Raw genomic sequence first — 18,307 nt, forward strand, 5'->3', positions numbered from 1 at the left:
TTGTGATATTGTGTATGCTGCTGCAGAGAGCCCCTAAGGAGCTGCATAGTGTTCTCTCAAAATTTTAACAGACAGCACTTCCAACAAAAAAGAGTTTTTGTTCTGAACGTTTCTTTGTTTTGAAGTATACAAGTGTTCTGAGGATGCAGAACTGATGATGGAGTTTGGGTTATGGTTGAATATTATCTTTGACAGTACAGTGTTAGAAAAGAATGTGTTGAAGACTTCTTTAAAATAAAATCACTTTTGATCAAAGGAGAAACAAATATTTTTATGTCCTTTTTGTTAAAGACATTAGTAGCTAGGATATGATAGTTATTAAATTGTTTATGCCTAGAGGTAGATGAAAATTTTATTCTACAATTACATTCTGAAAGAAAGATGCAGTGACAGTCTTTCTAAGCATGATTTAAGGATGTAGTCAAATAACATCTCACTGCTACCATATAAAACAGGTTTATGATTTCTTTCTGGATTATGAAACCTTTCAGAAGCTGAGAAGTTGGCTCTAGTGTGGCTTTAGAAACAAGAGTGGAGGGTTTTTTTGGTTTGGGATGGTTTATTTTTAGGATAATCATGTTCTTATTGTAAATAATGTTTAGGCTGCTTTGCACTAGTGCTTTCAATACAAAACAATAATGTTAAACAAAGGTGTGCCTTAGTTGTCCAAACTCCATCTTGCTATAAATTGTTTTGTTTTCTTTTAGATTAAATTATAACTCAGAGCTAGCATACATTTTATATGTAAACAGACAGGCTGAAATGTTGCATAAATTATCTGTTTTCAATAACAGGTAAAGCAATCACACAATACTGGTAGACAAATTTTAATCTTCAGGTGTAATATGTCTAGGATAACTTAAATCAACTTTCATCTTAAAGATTTCTGGTGGTCATTTATCTTCTAGAGATTTAACCTATATAGAATTAGAAGGCTATAATAGAGAAGGGAAAATGCCAAAAGAAGACAGATGATAGTGTATGGTTTTTTATTCACAACATGTCTTGTGTTTTCTTAGGCACAAGTTTATATGGATTTTGTCTTAATATATTGGTATGTATTAATGTGCAGAGTCATTGCTAGAAAAAGGATTAGATCCCTGGGGTGCCATTTTCAGCATACCTTTTGTGTCATTTTTACAGACCTATATAAAAATTACTTTTTAGTATCTTCAATAAGAATTCAGCAGAATTTGTGTTATACATACAAAAAATGTATCAATGTATAAATAGTATGTCAGAACATGAGGCACTGAATGGTTAAATTTTTTTAAACATTTTTTGCAGAACCTTTTTTCAGCTTTGTTAATAAAAACAAAACCAAAACCTTATCGATTCTGGGTCTGTACAGTGTCTATAAATATCCTTTTTGTATTCTACAAGCGCAATTGATTTAAAGGCTTTATTGAAAAATGCTTCTCTCCCGAAGCAAACCAGTCAGAACAAAAAAAAAAAAAGGCATTCACTGCCTGAAAATTCCACATGACAATCACAGGGATAATTCTCATGACATTATGCTGCATGCTATCTAAAGAGGCACTATGATCTTACTGTGTACATTTCAATATTTTGGCTTTACCACTTTTAAAAACTAGTATAATTTAATTACTCTCTTCTTTAAAGGGTATAAATATTCTATAAAATAAAGTACATCACTTAAAAGTCATTAGTACTCTAAATTGAAAGGTGTCCTTTTATAAATTGTGTACACTTTCAAAGGTCTCAGTGCACTGTAAGCTTTAAGTGAACTAAGCTTGTAAAAACAAAACTGTGTCTTGCTATGAACATGGGGAAATGAAGAGTTAAACAACTTGCTTATGGCCATGTGACCTCATTACAGATACCACATTTTTTATTCTGAACATAAAACCATGTATTTCCACTTAACATTTGCCATGTCACCAAAGTTAGCCTTCCTAGAATAATTATAGGACCTGAAGAACTGCTTTCTGATTTCATATGTTAATTAGTAGGCTGGATTGTTTTCTGTCTCCCTTCTTTCCTGATAAATAGTAAAGAAACTGCTTGTTACTTTTACAGCTGCATTTGACAAGGGTGATGACCGAAGACTTGGCAAAAAACCTGTATTCACTAGTTCTCAGGTAAACATTTATATCCAAACATTAAAAATACCAGAGCTAAAGTATTCTCATCATGTGATTTAAATTTATTATTAATTTGTCATATTATTTAATGGAATTTGCTTTTGAAAAATTTGTATTTTTTGTGAACTGTTATTTGTGCAGAATCAGTAATGGCCACTACTGTAAACATCTTGGGACCCAGCCTATGCTCCGCTACATTTTTAAACAGATAAGCTCAAATAAAAGACAGGAATTTGTGTTCAGAATCTCACATTCCCCTGTTGCTATGTAATGAAACTGATTTGTTTCCCAGAGCAAATGGTTTGCTACTGAGCTAATGAATATCTGCTATTATCACAATCCACCAGAGCACTGAGTCTCTTACATTCCCTGCCCTGAAAAAGTATTTTAGTGCCTTCAACAACTCTTCTATTCAGACTCACACTCAAAATTACATTACTATTTGGTAGAAAACCAGTACAGGTTTCACATGATTTGACAGTCTTGGATACATTGCAATGACACTGGCATCACAAAGATACCATTTCATGCACTTACTTCTCCATGTTTCAGTATATATCTTTACCTGAGAGAGGGAATGAATATTGTCACTTATCTGGTGGATATACTGTTGGTAATGGTCAAAAACATCATATGTATTATAAATTAATTTTTGGTTTTATGTTTGTAATAATTCATAGTCTTTATTTCTCTTGGGAAAATATGTACATGTAACTCAAAAGAAGTTTTCTTACTTCAGCAGACACTAATAATATGAATAAATATTACAGAGTAATTTTTCCAAAGTAAAAGTGCAACTCTACTTAGATATTTCTATATCCTCTATATAGAGCAGTATTACATATCAGATTTACTAGGCACTCTAGTTATTTCTGGTACTTTTATATCTTTGAAAGCCAGCAATCTGAGCTAAAATAGAAATTTTTAAAGAATTATTTCTATGCTGAATCTTTTTGCTTTGGATTCATGTACTACTAAAAAAGTTGCTGTGTCTCAGAAATGAAGGATTATGGCTAGTTTGGTGTTATAAATGTCTTCTGGTTTTGTTTTTTTTTTCCTGATGCTTTTTTTCCTAGCTAAATAAATCTATTACTGAATCTGTTGGTATAAGGAATACTTCCTGGACAGAACACAGCAAGAAAGATTGCTGGGGAGATTCTTCCACTAATCAGGATAAAATGAAATCTGATGGATTAGGAGCATCTGGACATACATCCAGCACCAATAGAAACAGTGCTAATAAGGCTTCAAAGCATGAGGATGTAAAGGGGAAAGATGGCAAAAAACTAGGTTCCAAGATTACTAAGGATTCCAAACCTGGGGAAAAAGCTGCTTCACCAAAGGCTAGAGCTGTTATAAAGACAAAACCAGAAAATAATGGAAATGTGAAGGCTGAAAGCATGCTTACCAAGCAAGATACAGAAAAGACATCATCTACAAGTGGACAAAAAAATTCAGGAAGTGGCAAAGGACTAAAGAACCATGAAGGAAAAACTGCAGGTGCCAGACCTAAAGTGCTGACAGTAACCTCAAGCGTGCAGATCAAAACAAAACCTGTGAAAAAAACCACAGGGAAGGAATCTCCCTCCTTAATGACTGTGGCAGGAACTTCCAGCAAGTCAGCAAACTCAAACATAGATATCCAGACTGCCAGTGAACAGACAGAGGAACCCAAAGAGGATAAATTGGTAGAGGAAGGGAAAAAACAAACTGGTAATTTTTTGACATTTTTCTTTTTTAAAAGTCCCATTCTGATTTGTCCCAGGCTGGTCATAGACTGAAAAAACAGCCTGGGAGGCTTTAAAAAAATCTACTATAGATTGATAAGAGGCACCTTCTTCCACTGTAAATGAATATTGGCTTGAGATAAAACCAGTAAATTTCTCCTCTATTATTAACTGACTTACATTATTATCAACTATAGCCACATAAAATAGTAAAAGTTTTAGAAGTTTAGCATCTATGCTTTTTCAACAGCTGATCTTCATATATTAGAATTGATTTGGTACTTAGATGCAATGCATTTCCCCATATAATTAACTTTTAATTTACTTCACAGTAGTGAAAACAAAGTCATCTGTGAAGACATCAAATGGAGTCACCAACAAAAAAAAAAAGACTGATCTTGAGGCTAATGTCACAACAAGCAGGTATGTTACAAATCAGCATGCTGCTTTACATATGTATATATGTTTGTGTACTTTTGTGAAAAAAGTTTCAGATGAACTATTAAACTTACTGTTAAATTAACATGTTCTTTTTAATCTGAGAATGGTTGTCTATTGCACATTATTGGCAAAACAATTTGAGTTAGCTACTGGAAACATTGCTGTAAAGATAAAATCCGTTTGGCTTCTGTGTTGGCCTGTTTCATGCTAATCATTTTTAAATTGTTATAGGTCATTCAGAATTCTGCATACTGGAACAGTTAATGAATACACAACGTGTTGTAAATTTACCACTTCTGGGATACTTAAACTGGATTAAGCTGAAGCACTGTGAAATTGTGAAACAGGTCATTTATATGTGTGTGTGTGTGTATGTGTGTGTGTATATATATATATATATATATATACACACACACACACACACAAATTTTATTTTCAAAAACTATACCTTTTAGGTTGCATTTTCAATGTTTATATAAGTGTGCATATTAAAACTCATCTATTGCTTGTTTAAATATAATTAAACATTGCTAGATCTTAAGCTTGAAAATAATGGCTATAATATTTTTTTTGCAGTCTCACAAAAAAATCAGCTGGAAAAGGGTGTAATGAACAAAATACACAAGCTATTCTAAAGAAAAAAGGGAATGCGAGTAGCAATTCTGCAGCACAACAAAAGGCTCAAAACACATCTGCTAGTTCTCCCAAGAACCAAGGTAAAGCAATGAAACAGTCTGCCATTATTATGTTTTTAGCACAAGCATTTGACAAAATCCTCTGAACAATTCTGTCTCTTTTCTATATTTCACTTTTGGCAACACTCCTAAACTGTAAAATGCAAATGAATGTGTGTCAACTAAAAACGTTTAAAGGATGGGTTTTGCTGCCAGTCGTTGTTTTCTTCTGCTTATTTAACCTGCTTTGCAGAGTCTGTTATTTGTTGATCCCCTGCACTTGGAACCATGACAGGGTTCAACAGAAATTCTGTAGGCCAAGCATTTATAATATCAAATTTCTGGACTGCAAACTCCTTTATGGACTGTTAGTTTATGCCTCCCTTTTTTGGTGATCCCCCCTAGCAGCAGCACTACTGGTACTGCCCTACCCCACAAAAACCAATACAGTTGATTTCAACAGCTATTTATAGCAAGTGTGGGAAATGACATTGTAGACCACACAGAGGAAATCCTACTTTACAGAGAAACAAAGTGTTAAGGATGGAGCTCTTTTTTATCCTGTTTGGACTTGGCACTTACTGGTAGGGGAAAGAAGACTCAAGTTACATTATCTTAAATGTGTTATGATGTAGAAACACAGGTCCTGTCAATTTGTGGTCATTAAAGACCTTGCAGTATATTCTGACTGAGCAGGGACATTAATTCTGGTATTCTAATCACATTATAAGTAATTATTTTCTCCGTATTCTCATTTCCTCTGTAATATAAATTGAATACAGTACTCATCACTTTCTGTGCTAAGTTGCTGTGCAGTGTTTCTATGCTCTGTTGGATAGCTGCTGCTTTCATCCCCAGTGATGACTATTTTAGTTAGAGGTTGAAATAATTCCTTTATGCATAGTCTGTGAAGTGCTTCAGTTTTAAAGATGACATGTAAATTCAAGATGGCATTATTGTCTATTCAGTTTCTCAATTTTCAATTAATTCTTAATTCTCAATTAAATCTTTATTCTTAATTCTCATGTTCTCAATTCTTAATTCTTTCACAAGCCTTAAATCCCTTAGTTACATAAAAAGTTGAATAACCTGCTTCTCAACTTAAACACTAACATAAATTTGGTGAATATACCTGAACTGGCATGTACAATTGTTATAGTGTCTTTTTTTACTGTGTTAGGACCTCAGGGGGAATCACCAAATTCGCTGAAATCAGGAACATCTCCAAAACATAATGAAGAAAAAAATGTGTTACAACATCTGGTTCAGACAACACTCCCAGAAAAACATCCTTCAGCCAAGAAGAAGAGTAGTAAGCAGTCACAAACACCTGTAGCAAAAGCCACTGCAAAAATAACATCTAAAACTCTGGGTCCACCAAAGCATGCTGATACTACAAATAATAAAGACACAAAACTGAAAACAGCTGGGCAATCTGTATTAAAATCTCAAACGTCTGCCCAAAAACATTCAAGGAGTGAATCTCCTGTTGTCCAGAAGAATATGCAAACCTCTGAGCACAGAAGTTCAGGACACAAACTTGAAAAAAACATGGCTGATGCTGTGGCAGATCAGCTTCACGACAATAATGAATGCTATTCTGCAAATCAAAGTGAATCTTTAAAATCTGTGATGGAAAGTAGCAGTGAAGATAAACTGCTGGCATCCTGTCAACCCAATAAACAAAAATTATCAGATCCTTCTGAAAATGTGGAATACAAAATACAATCTGAATCTTCTCCTCTCATTACAGAAGAAACTATTTCTGAACCGCACGTTTCACTGCAAAATGAAATGGAAGTAAGACAAATCTGTGGAGATCAAACTGGAATTAAACAGACTGAAGATACAGAAAAAAATTATAATACAGCTGAATTTCATTGTTATGCACAGTCTTCCAGTGATGGATACTCAGACTTTTCCAAGGAAACCAATCAGAAGGCTGCTGCTTCAGGAGAACTGGTGAAACATTCAAAAGCAACAAAAGTCTGTACTGAACAAAGTGATAAATTAAACTCTGAAACAGGTCTTAACTATGATGAAAATGCTTTACTAAGCTTTTCTGGAACGATAACCAATAAAGAGGATGAGATATCATCTCCTCAGGTTCATATGGAGGGATTTCTTACAGCTGATCTGCTGTGTGATACATCAGCTTTGACTGAATACAAATCAGTTACAGCAGATTTAGATGATGTTTCAGAATGTTCCACAGAACAAATAACAGAAAAATATTCACCCAGTTACACAGAGCCTATAGATCCTACCGAAATGCCAGAAAACCATGAAAATGCAGAAATTCCCTTTGTGGACCGCTGGAGTACTGGTGCACTAGATCCAAAAGAGAGTCCTGAATCAGATACTGGCAGTGCAACGACATCCTCTGATGATATAAAACCAAGATCAGAAGATTATGATGCTGGAGGCTCTCAGGATGATGAAGGATCCAATGAAAGAGGTATTTCTAAATGCAGCACTATGTTATGCCACGATTTTCTTGGAAGAAGCAGCAGTGACACAAGTACACCTGAGGAATTAAAAATTTATGACAGCAGCCTAAGAATAGAAGTGAAAATGAAAAAAGAGGGTTCTGATCTCTTTCGTGTTAACTCAACAAGTGATGATGAAATACCAAGAAAAAGACCTGAAATTTGGTCCCATCAAGAAAGTGCAAGGACCAATACCAGAGAAAGCAAAAGTTCTGCTTTTGGTAACACTCAGTTCACTCAGGAAGCAGACCAAGTTTCTTCTTCTGCTGATGAAACAGAAGATGACAGATCTGAAGCAGAGAATGTTGCAGAAAACTTTACTCCATCAAATGTTCCTACTCAGCAGTTCCAAGGAATTGATAATTTAGCTTTTGAAGATGCAACAGAAAATGATACTGCAAATCAAGAGTTTTCTAAAACTAAAAATTTCAAACGATCTGTTTTACTTTCAGTAGATGAATGCGAAGAATTGGGATCTGATGATAGAGTGGAAACTCATACATCACGTCACCATTCAATAGATTCTATTACTCCTTCAGAAGTATTTGACAGTGTTTCTCAAGAGCACCATGGAAAGACTTTTTATTCAAGATACTCATTGGAAATTGAAGAGGGACTCCTGGATTGCAAACAGCACAAGGATAGAGACAATAGATCAGATAAAATTGAAAGTTCTCTCCTACATCCTCATGGCAGTGAAATTGCAGGGAAGGAGAATCAAGGTACTTCAGTGACTGAACAAAAGTGCTCAGAGAAAGTATATTCAGCAGCTAGTCCATGTCCAGGAGAAAAACAAAAAGTAAATATGAAGAATGAGGTGGCTAGTGAATTTCACCAGTGCAATAAATACTTAGACAGCGATGCAAAATCTCAAGAAAGACCATGTCATTTGGATCTTCATCAGAGAGAAGCTAATTCTGATGTGCAAAAGAGCAGCTCTACAAAACCTGTAGAAGCCAGTAAGAATCAGATACTGACTCAGGAAGGTCAAGTGAGAGACAGTCAACCAGCAACTACTGAATGCGCTAATACTGATTTACTTCCAGGTAATGTACAGAAATAGAAATGTTCAGTCATTCAAAAACAAATTAATAGGGGAATCTTTGGCAATTTGTCTGGGATTGAATCCTGAAGTAATTTGGCTGAAACTATATTTAAATATTTTTAAGTATTTCACTTGGGTAGAGAATGCTTGTCTGTTTGAAATATCCGTCAATACCCTGCTGTTCAATGAGAAACCTGACTACGAGAGATTTTATGTAATGCTAAAAGACAGATTGGATGCAGTCGTCTGTACTTGAGTTATTTTTGATCCAATCTAACATTGACAGCATCAGCTTTTGATGGAAACTTAGTATTTGTTTTGTCTGTTTGACAACATATAGTATGTCTGAATGGGATGTGCAATAACTACAGTAATAACCTTAACTGAAGCGCACTGAACTGTTTACCTAAACAGCTATATGCATTATTGTTGTAATTTATTTATTTATATATTATACACAAATTTGGATCCTTCTCCCACTGAATATAACTGAATATTTGCCATACACATCAGTGGGAGCAGGTTTGAACTATAATTTAGAACTTATGAGATGTCTAAAATACTACACTTTACCAATAAAAGCTTATTTCCTAAAAGAGAGATTATACTTAGAACTAATGCTTATACACAGAAAAGTTCTAACGTTTCACGTAGTTCAATGAATACTTGTCTAGTTTTGTGTTTTGTCTTCTTTATACCAATAATTCAGTCTGTTTATCCCATCAAAAATATACAATAGTGTTGATTACAACTATTGTGTATTCAGGAGTAGTGAAATGCTGGTGATGATCTATGTTCAGCCAGACCACAGAATAAGAAGACATTACAAGTTGTACTATCTTTTTTTTAAGTTTGCTTGCCCTTGCCTGCAGCTGCCCTTGCATGTGCAGTGTAGAAAATAAGCCTGTGGATAAACAATTTTGGTTTTAGCTCTCTTCTAAGCTGACATAGCTTAAGTCACCATTCAGTAATTATTCTCTATTAATCCCCTCCATGCACCTCCTGGTCTAAATTTAATTTATGTAGTAAATGAGAAATTTCATGTGCATTAAGTGTATATTTACATTGTCATTTTCTGTATCAGAAACTTAATTATGGAGGTTATTGTTAATTACCAGTGGTGATTGCTGCTTTAACTTAATTTATAAATCATACTTTGTTTTTTATATAGGAAATAAATGCCTCAAATTTTGTCAATTTTGTATAACCCTCCATCCCCCCTTTTTTAACCTGGTTGGATTGTCCTTCTTGAATGAGTTAAATGTTGCTCTACACAACACTGAGGGGAGGATCATCTGCAATTTTTACATTGTACAGTATTGTGAATTATTTCAGGAGACATAGATGATTATGACACAATGGCACAAACCTGCATGTATGAGCATCGGCCTTCAAAAACCCTTTCTCCAATATATGAGATGGATGTTGGAGAAGCAATTGAGCAGAGGATGGATTCAGAAACAGCAGTTCTAGATGTGGATTTTGAAGATCAGCAGTTTGCAGAACAGGACTGGACTCTCCTCAGGCAATTGTTATCTGAGCAGGACTCAAATATAGGTTTCAAAAACTCTGTTCCTGAAGACATTAACTTAGCACAATGTCTTATCAATCAGACACTGTTTCTGGCACGAGATGGTTCGAATCCTCAGGGTACATCACAAGTTGACACATTCAGTAGGTGGACTGAACTTATGTCTCCACTTGATGATTCCTCAGCAAGCATTACAGTGGCAAGCTTTTCATCTGAAGACTGTTCGTCCCCTCAAGGGGAATGGACAATTCTTGAACTAGAAACTCATCATTAAGGTGATCAACTGTTTGCAACTGAACTCCATCCCATTCCCCAAATCTATTTTTGATGAGTTGTTTCCATACAATACTGAAATACTGATCAGTCAAGGACAAGCAATTCTTGGTACTGAGGCAATCTTTCTGATATAATGAGGTAAATATGTTAATTTATAATCTAGATTTAATCACAATTACAATAATTTTTCAAGACTTAAATGTATGTCTTTTCTAAAAATGAACTTTGAGCATGTATTTTCTAGAATTGTTAGAAAAATTAGATGACATGAAAGAAGAATTTTGGTTTCCACCCTCCCTTTTATCTTCCTTTCTGATTTAATGTTCTCATTGAGCAAGAATTTAAAGATGACTGCACATTAGTAGAGCTATTCCTCTCCTTTTTTTTTCCCCGCTCTCTATATGGTGACTTCATTTTACAACAATAAAGATTCAGAATGGTTGTGTCGAAAGGTGATGTGTGCCAACACTGCTTTAAATGATGGAAGCATATACTTATGTTCAAAGAAAATGTTTCAACATGAATCTGCCTTGGGCCTTATTAATATGAGCAGCTTGTTTCATATGTTTCTTCCAGATTTGATTTTTTGTATTTTTGGCTTGTTTCGTTCAGAAGTTTCCAATAAATTTTTTTCATTGTCTTTCCTTTAAATATAAAATTTCAGAACGTGTGTGCTACAGGAAGAGCACTGTTTCTTTCTTGGAAATGCACATATTTAAGTAAATCTTTTAATGGCATAGTGCATGAATTCAGAGTTGGTAGAATGATGCTCCTGTTCTAAAAAACAGTATGTCTAATGTCTCCAAAAGTTTATCTCAGTCTGTAGCTGTGGTTAGTGTTGTATCAGAAGTCTGACATGGACTAGAATTACTTTCAGGCTTCAGTACCTTATATTTGCACTTCTGATGCTGTCTGAGGCATAGCAAGAGTCTCAGAAATTTGGTTTTGTTTGTTTTCATTGATGCTACATTTTTGGAGCAGTAACAGCATTCTACCTCTAGTGGAGCTTTTATATTGAGACTAAACGCCAACATAACCATTCTTCTGACTAAGACTGAAATAAGATATACTTCTCAGTACTGTTCATTCTGCTGCTGCTTTTGGCTGTTAATTTGGGTGTGGATAGGACTATTTATTGTCTTTTCTGATTTGATGGGGAGGGAGTAAGAAAATATTTGTAATTCTTACAAAGTAAGAACTCCTCCTGAAACATACAGGTTTTGTTCCCTGCAAAGGTTAGGCCCTCTAAGATATCTGCATTACAGAAGTAGCAGGGCTTGTCATTCCCACAACTTAAAATCTAAGCAGGAAGTATTCTACCTCCTCTTAGTCATTAACAGAAGTGCCTTCAGAAGTGGGTGCCACATGGCAGTAAAAAGCTACTAACATTTTTGTTGTTAAAATTATTTAAGTGCAAAACTTAAGATGGTTGTAACCACTGATAACAAGGGTCAGTTTTGCAAGCTTTTTCACAATTCCAACAGTGCAACTTAATTTTCTTAAGAAATGTCATTTATTTTTGTTTGTAGTTAGAAACTCTCAGTTCTGTGAAAATATGAAGTTGCCCCAGCATATGACTAAAGAATTTATGACTTATCTTGTCTTTGGACTTGATGTAACAAAGAGCTCTGAGGCAAAATAATTTATCTAGAAAGCCACTTTGTTGAACTTCTGCTACAGAAATAAAAGTGATGTTTGATTTTCCCCAAAATAAATGGAGGAAGAATTTTATCTCATTCTTTAATATCAAGGCAGGAAAAAAAAAAAAAGAAAGCCTTCCTTTCTCTTTATGTCAGTGAAGAAATAGGACTCTAAACTCAGGGAAGGAAGATGTTCAGTATCATAATAAAAATCTCTCTCCTACTCTTAACTTTCAGGAGCATAAGTAGTCTGAGATACCATAATTAAAAATGTTTTAAATGTAATATATTTATCCCAGTCCATATTGAGGGAGTTAGAACTTATAGAAGTGGAAGTCATCAAGAAAACCTATTTTTCATCTTCAAGTTTATAAGGTATATTGACAGCAGATAATCTTTTGGATAAATGAAACAACTATAGCATTAGCCATAGTAAAAGATGAAACTCTAGAGAAGCTCTTACCGAAGGCTGAGGAATGGTGTTTTCTCAATTTCTGTGTAAAACACTAAAGTAAAAGTTGTTTACAATAAAGTTTAATCAACTTCCAAATCCTGATGATATTCTGGTAGTGGGCATTCACATGTTAAACAAAATTAAATGATCAAAAGAAGATAAAGGATTAGGAAAAGTAACATAGTGAGACTTGCTTTTGTCTATTTTTTGCTTTACCCACATTTTTAACTTCTTGCTGAATTGAAAAAGTAACACTGAAAAGTGGCATACAAAGTTCCATGTTTGTTATATGAAATACAGTCACGTATAGGGATTTTTTAACTATTTTTAGTTTGAATTTACTTTTCCAGTTGTATGAAAATTAAATTAGCTTCTCTCTTCAAGTCCCCAGTTATGTTGTTGCAAATCCTTTAACAGTTTTGCAGTAGACCAGTGATCAGGATTTGGTGTATTGTTCACTTGGTACATATGCAGCCATAGAATTCAGTTTCCCACAGCCAGATAGTGTCTGTAGAAGTAGCAGGAATAGAAAGTGGTATTGTTTTTAATTTGCGTTACCAGAGTGCCTGTGAGGCTTAATCAGACCAGCATCTCACTGGCTAGACATTGTACAAACAGAGAACAACAACAAAGACTTCTCACAGAGTGGTTATAATCCAAGTTAAGACAAAAGACAAAAAAACACATGGATGGAAAAGTAAAATAAGAAAAATAAGACTGTCAATATTTGTCTAGCTGATTAGCAATGGTTTCAGCATACCACCAGTTTAGATATTATTTTTTTCTCTGTATGTGTTATGAGAAGGGGAAATCAGAGGGTGGGATTTGGAGGCTGGAAAATGAGGGAGCTGTAAGAATCTATATTCCTGACGAGCCCTGTTCATGACCAACCATCTGTTCCTTGTTTGACCTTGTTTAGCAGTCCCTCCTCATTCAAGAGGATGTTCAAGCGTTAGGCACATGTAGGTGGCTATCTGTTCAGTAGTATCAGTCACTTGAGTTCTCTGGAGCCCTGCTCATGTCTCCTGACAGTGATTTTGCCACTGTATTGGCCTCTTCTCCAAAATATGAGAGAATGGACAAAGGTTTGTTTGAAAACTTCATATAGAAACAATCAAAGCTAGTGTCATGGGCTCCAAATGAATAGTGATTAAGAGGTCCCAAATGACCCCTAAAGTAAAGACAAGGTATGTACATGTGATGAAACAGTGAAAGGGCATCACTGAAGAAGCAAAAGAAAGAGATGGCATAGTCAAAATAATGTCTAAGAATTTACCTTTGCCGTAGTGTTTTGAATGAGTAAGAGCAATGAAATTGCTTTATCAAAGCCTGAGAAGACAGTGTTGCAGTCAACAGGTGATCCTGACAGCTTACATGAGATTGTTATGTGAATGGGTAAAGATATCTGTATCCTACAGGTAGTAACAAGAAATTTAGTGAAATATCAGTGAAAGTTAGAGGAGAGGACTTGGAAGTCAGAGTTTATAATGACATGTTATGAAAGTCAAAAATAAGGGTGTTTTATGTGTATGGATATATTGTTTAAAATAGGCTAGACCTCCAAAAGGTGATGTCAATAGGCATAATTTTTTTTCTTGAAAAATTAGAGTCTAGTCTGAACTGAAGAAGCAGCTCTGCAGGTTTTTCACATATAGATGCTAGCTAACATAGTATTTGTGAAATAAATCACTAACACATATATTGCAAAGGGAGAAGAGAAGGAAATGGAGGCCCAAACACCTGGAACCCTAGAGGAAAGTGGAGGTTCTTCCGAATGATCTGCTCAAAAAAAAAACAGTTAGGGAAGCAAAGGGAATAAAGATGGTGACAGGAGTCAAGTGAGGATGATGATGAAAGGATATAAAGAAAAATACACCACTGGCTTCACTGAAGATGGCCCACAAGACAGCTGATATAAAATAGCACTTTTGAGGCTAGTTAAGAACACGTTCTTAGGGACTGTGATCAAAATGAGATATTGGCTTCCTCAGAATGAAAGGCAGGCAGAAGCCAGTTTGGTGGAGTATGACAATTGAAGGAAGGAAACTAAGCTTAACCATTAAGAGAGATGCAACAGTTAGAAAAGCACATCAGTTAAGAATGTATTTTGGTTTGTTTTTTAAAGGCATAAGATTATACCATGTTTATATAGTGTAGCAAAAGAATTGAGACTGAGACCTAAGTGAAGATCAGGAGTGATAAGTAGGCATGAAATGAGATCAGCAGGCAGTCTGAGCTGCTACCACAAGTGATCAGATAAGAGCATAAGACAAACATCTGCTTTTGTGGTAGAGGTAGTGGAGAGGGCACTCCATATATTCATCATTTTTTCTCTTAGAAAAACTTGCTTGTGGAATCAGAATTACATAAAAAACGCAGAAAAATCACAACTACCAAAAAATACAGGCTTTAAGGGACATCCATAGGTCTCTAGTTCAACCTCCTGCTAAAAGCAGGGGTAACTTCAAAGTTAGAACAGGTTGCTAAGGCTTTGTCAAGGTCCACAGCATGTAAAATGTAAAAAAGTCAGCAGGCAGGAACACAATGCTCACAGGAAATACTTATCTGAGATAAAAATATTCTCATTATAATAAAACTACTCTGGATACTGTTGGAAGAGTAGTAATGAAATACAAGAAATATGGGTTGCTTGCAATACACTGAAGTTCTGGATGGTATGTGATTGAACTGTACACATTTAATAATCTTATTCCACACTTTTTACAGTTTTAAATTATTTCAAAATTACACTGAATTTTTGAGTTTGCAAATTTTATTACTTTTTTGGAGGAACTAGTGGGCCAGAGAACTTCCCATGTTTCTCACAAAGACTGTCCATAGGATCTGTTCCCCTAGTATTGTCTATCTCAGTTTCTTTCAGGGAATATTAAAAAAAAAAATAATTAATGCATCTGTTCAAGGTACCGATTGTAGGAGACTGTTTCAAAACTCTGAATATATATTATTGCCATCTGGGAAATAATTAGTAGCGTGCTCATCCTACTTTGTTCCAGAAAGTCTAAACTTTTGCATGAAGGAATTAAGAACTGCTGTTATGTTGTTCATCTGTTGCTCAGAACCAGGGCATTTAAGAAGTCATTATTTCGCTTCCATTAATGTCAAAGGGAAAACTCCTGTTGACCTCAGCTGAAGCAGGTTAAGGGCTTACCTATATTAAATGCATGTACTAGAAATGCTATTTTTCCAATAGATCTATTTCATAGTTCTCTAGTTTTACTCTACTAATAACATTGTACAATTGTAGATGTGACAAATTGCAGCTAGAAAGACTTCAATTTAAAAGTCATAATTGTATGCATTCTGTTAATATTTCATGACTGGGGTGATTTAACATCTGTACATTGATAGATGACATTCTTGCTGGGACTACACAGGAACTGAGAACAAAAGACAGAATGAGACTAGCAGCTTTGTTACAGTGGATGATTCCGTGGAAATGGGCTTTTGGCTTTGAAATCCAATACAATTAGAAGCCTTAATCTCTTGCAGAAAATTCATACTGGTTTTCAGCTCTATCTCTCAAACACAAGCTATACATGCTATTTTTTAAAAATAAGCTTTAATATGTTCAATTTTGAAAAAAATACAGCTCAAATCTGGTTTTTGGCTAATTTAAAACCAAGCCTCCTATTGACAACTACTGTGTGTGTTTAAGGAAATTAAACCTGTAACAGAGAAAAGTGATTTATATAAAAAGTGGATATAAATTGTGGATAAATACTGACTTTGATTATTCTTTTTTTACCTTGGTAACTAATAACTGAAGAAGCTCTACAATGCATGCATGCACACACCTGTTTATTTCTCACATTTGATCTTCCTTTTATACTTTGCATTGCAATCTATACTGTATAGCCAATTAGGCCACAGTTCTACAAACATGGGAGTGAATCCACTTAAACATTTACGGATTGGCTTTCAGGTTAACATTCACTTTTCAGAAAGGGCAATGGAACAGGCACTGGGGGCAGGCACTGTGCATAGTTGGGTTTTTACATGGTACTCAAAAAAGTTCTAATCCCGATGAACCACCTGGATGCAGTTAAAGTATGCAATAATTAATAATAGAATTAAGTTTAACTTAATTATTAATTAATAATTAAGTTGCTTCCCTGTTCTCCTTGATTTATTGCTGAAGTTCCCAGCTCAGAAGACTTTTCCGTTAGAGAAATCAAAGTCCTGAGAAATCTAACTTTTTGCATTACATGCAACAAAAGATATTTTGCCTACTGCACAGCAAAATATGAATACTGATCAGATCTTCAGCAACTGAAGCTTCAATATTTGGGGGGGGTTGACTACAGCTCAGTAACTAGATAGATTTAACAAGGACATCGATGACCAAAATAGGGTTTTTCATATTAACAGATGATGACTGTTAACTGAATTAGAGTAAGTGGTGAACCTAAACAGAGGCTCAAATGTACAAATTTGAGGACTGAGCCCAATTACCCAGGTAGTCCATCAGGTTTTGTATTTATACACACAAGTAAAAGTGACTGATTTTTTCTCAGCTCCCACTGAAATTAGTGTGAGTGATATCATATCCACATCTATAAAATTCAGGATATTTTTAAGTGAACAGAAAGACTGGTAACCTGAGTAAAAATTTTGGTTCATGTAACTTTGTAACTGTATAAGCCAATTTTGAGACTGATCTTACCAAATGACTTAAATCTACAGCATCCTTGTTTATGCAATCCTTATTTAATCATTTGTGTGATTTTTCTTATGCTTGTGTTTAACAGAATCTTATTTCTTTTTTTATAACCTTGAGTCTAGCGTGGCATCCTCTCAGTAGAATTAAATCAGTGTGCTTAAAATCAGTATAAATAGCACAAACCTTATGTACATGACAGATTCATTGTAGGTAGTGTGAAAATTTTTTGTTACCTTCATAGGATGAGGATGAGGTTCATGAACATGAGACTCACCTATGAGTCAAACTTCCTACCTGTAACAGAATGTCCTCCTGTATCTTTGTGGTAGAGAAGGAAACTTCAATCTCCATATGCGGGATTATCATGTTCTAGTAATCAAAATTAATCCTATATATGTATAATGGGATGCATTTGGAGAAAATTTTGAGTCACTACCTGCAGTCCATGGCTTTATGGTCCTAGAATATTTTGACCACTCAGTCTTTGGGAAGGTCAGGGAGGGTGTTAAGCTCTCAAACTGAATGCTTGCATGTTTTCCACCTGCTTGCTTTTCAAAACTAGATAATTAGCTGGGGCCTAAGTAAGCATATTTCCAAATGACTCCTTGTGAACACAGTCTTCTGTTCCCAGAATCTCTGTACAGTTGCATAGTCCCACAAGCTTTCTTCCCCATGCTCCATACTGAAGAGTCTTATTTGATTTCTGTATGACAGAAAATAATAAATCCTATGTATAACTTGAATGCTGAGTCATTGTACTTCATTGAACTTGTGGACTGCTGACATCAATTTTTATTTGTGTTCTGTAAATTGCAAAATGTTACCTTCCTCTTCTATCCATTTAGTGGACCTTCACTCCTCTTTTTCCTCTAAAAGGAAAAAAACACTTTTTCTTGGATCATGTCACCAGAAAACAAGACAGGTGATGTGTGTGAAGATGAACAATCAGTTCTCATATAGAAAAAAGGAAGATACCTATATAACTGCCCTACAATATCAAAAAGCGGTGCTGATTTAGAACATACAGGTTATGGCCCAGAAGAGCACAGAGAAACACTAATTTGATGAAAGATTTTCACTTGTTATAAATTAGTTATTCATCCAAATGCTCAAGCCATTATCTTCATCATATGGGAGTTCTAATCCCAAAATCCTTCTATTCCTGCATTAATGGGGTTCTTTGCTCTGCTCCCAGGAGTCATTTGATATGGTGCCAGCCGCAGAGCTATTCTTTCTCTCTTGCA

The 18,307-nt window shown here is 35.0% G+C and overlaps 1 protein-coding gene across 2 annotated transcripts in view; it reads left to right on the plus strand.

Annotated features, from left to right (window-relative positions):
* KIAA1107 (KIAA1107 ortholog) overlaps positions 1 to 16,160 on the plus strand; it is a 48,487-nt gene extending 32,327 nt beyond the window's left edge. Inside the window, exons 12-17 of one of the 2 annotated variants that reach the window (XM_026853683.1) lie at positions 2,041 to 2,102; positions 3,182 to 3,818; positions 4,165 to 4,255; positions 4,850 to 4,989; positions 6,128 to 8,482; positions 9,817 to 16,160. In XM_026853683.1, coding sequence (XP_026709484.1) covers positions 2,041 to 2,102; positions 3,182 to 3,818; positions 4,165 to 4,255; positions 4,850 to 4,989; positions 6,128 to 8,482; positions 9,817 to 10,286 — 3,755 coding nt within the window. In that variant the 3' untranslated portion in view covers positions 10,287 to 16,160. Of the gene's footprint in view, positions 1 to 2,040; positions 2,103 to 3,181; positions 3,819 to 4,164; positions 4,256 to 4,849; positions 4,990 to 6,127; positions 8,483 to 9,652 lie in introns of both variants that reach the window. The other variant, XM_026853684.1, reaches the window with a different exon arrangement.
* The last annotated feature ends 2,147 nt before the right edge of the window (positions 16,161 to 18,307 follow it).

This window comes from Athene cunicularia (assembly GCF_003259725.1).
Source record: "Athene cunicularia isolate RWA chromosome 8 unlocalized genomic scaffold, athCun1 chr8_part1, whole genome shotgun sequence".
Lineage (NCBI taxonomy): Eukaryota > Metazoa > Chordata > Aves > Strigiformes > Strigidae > Athene > Athene cunicularia.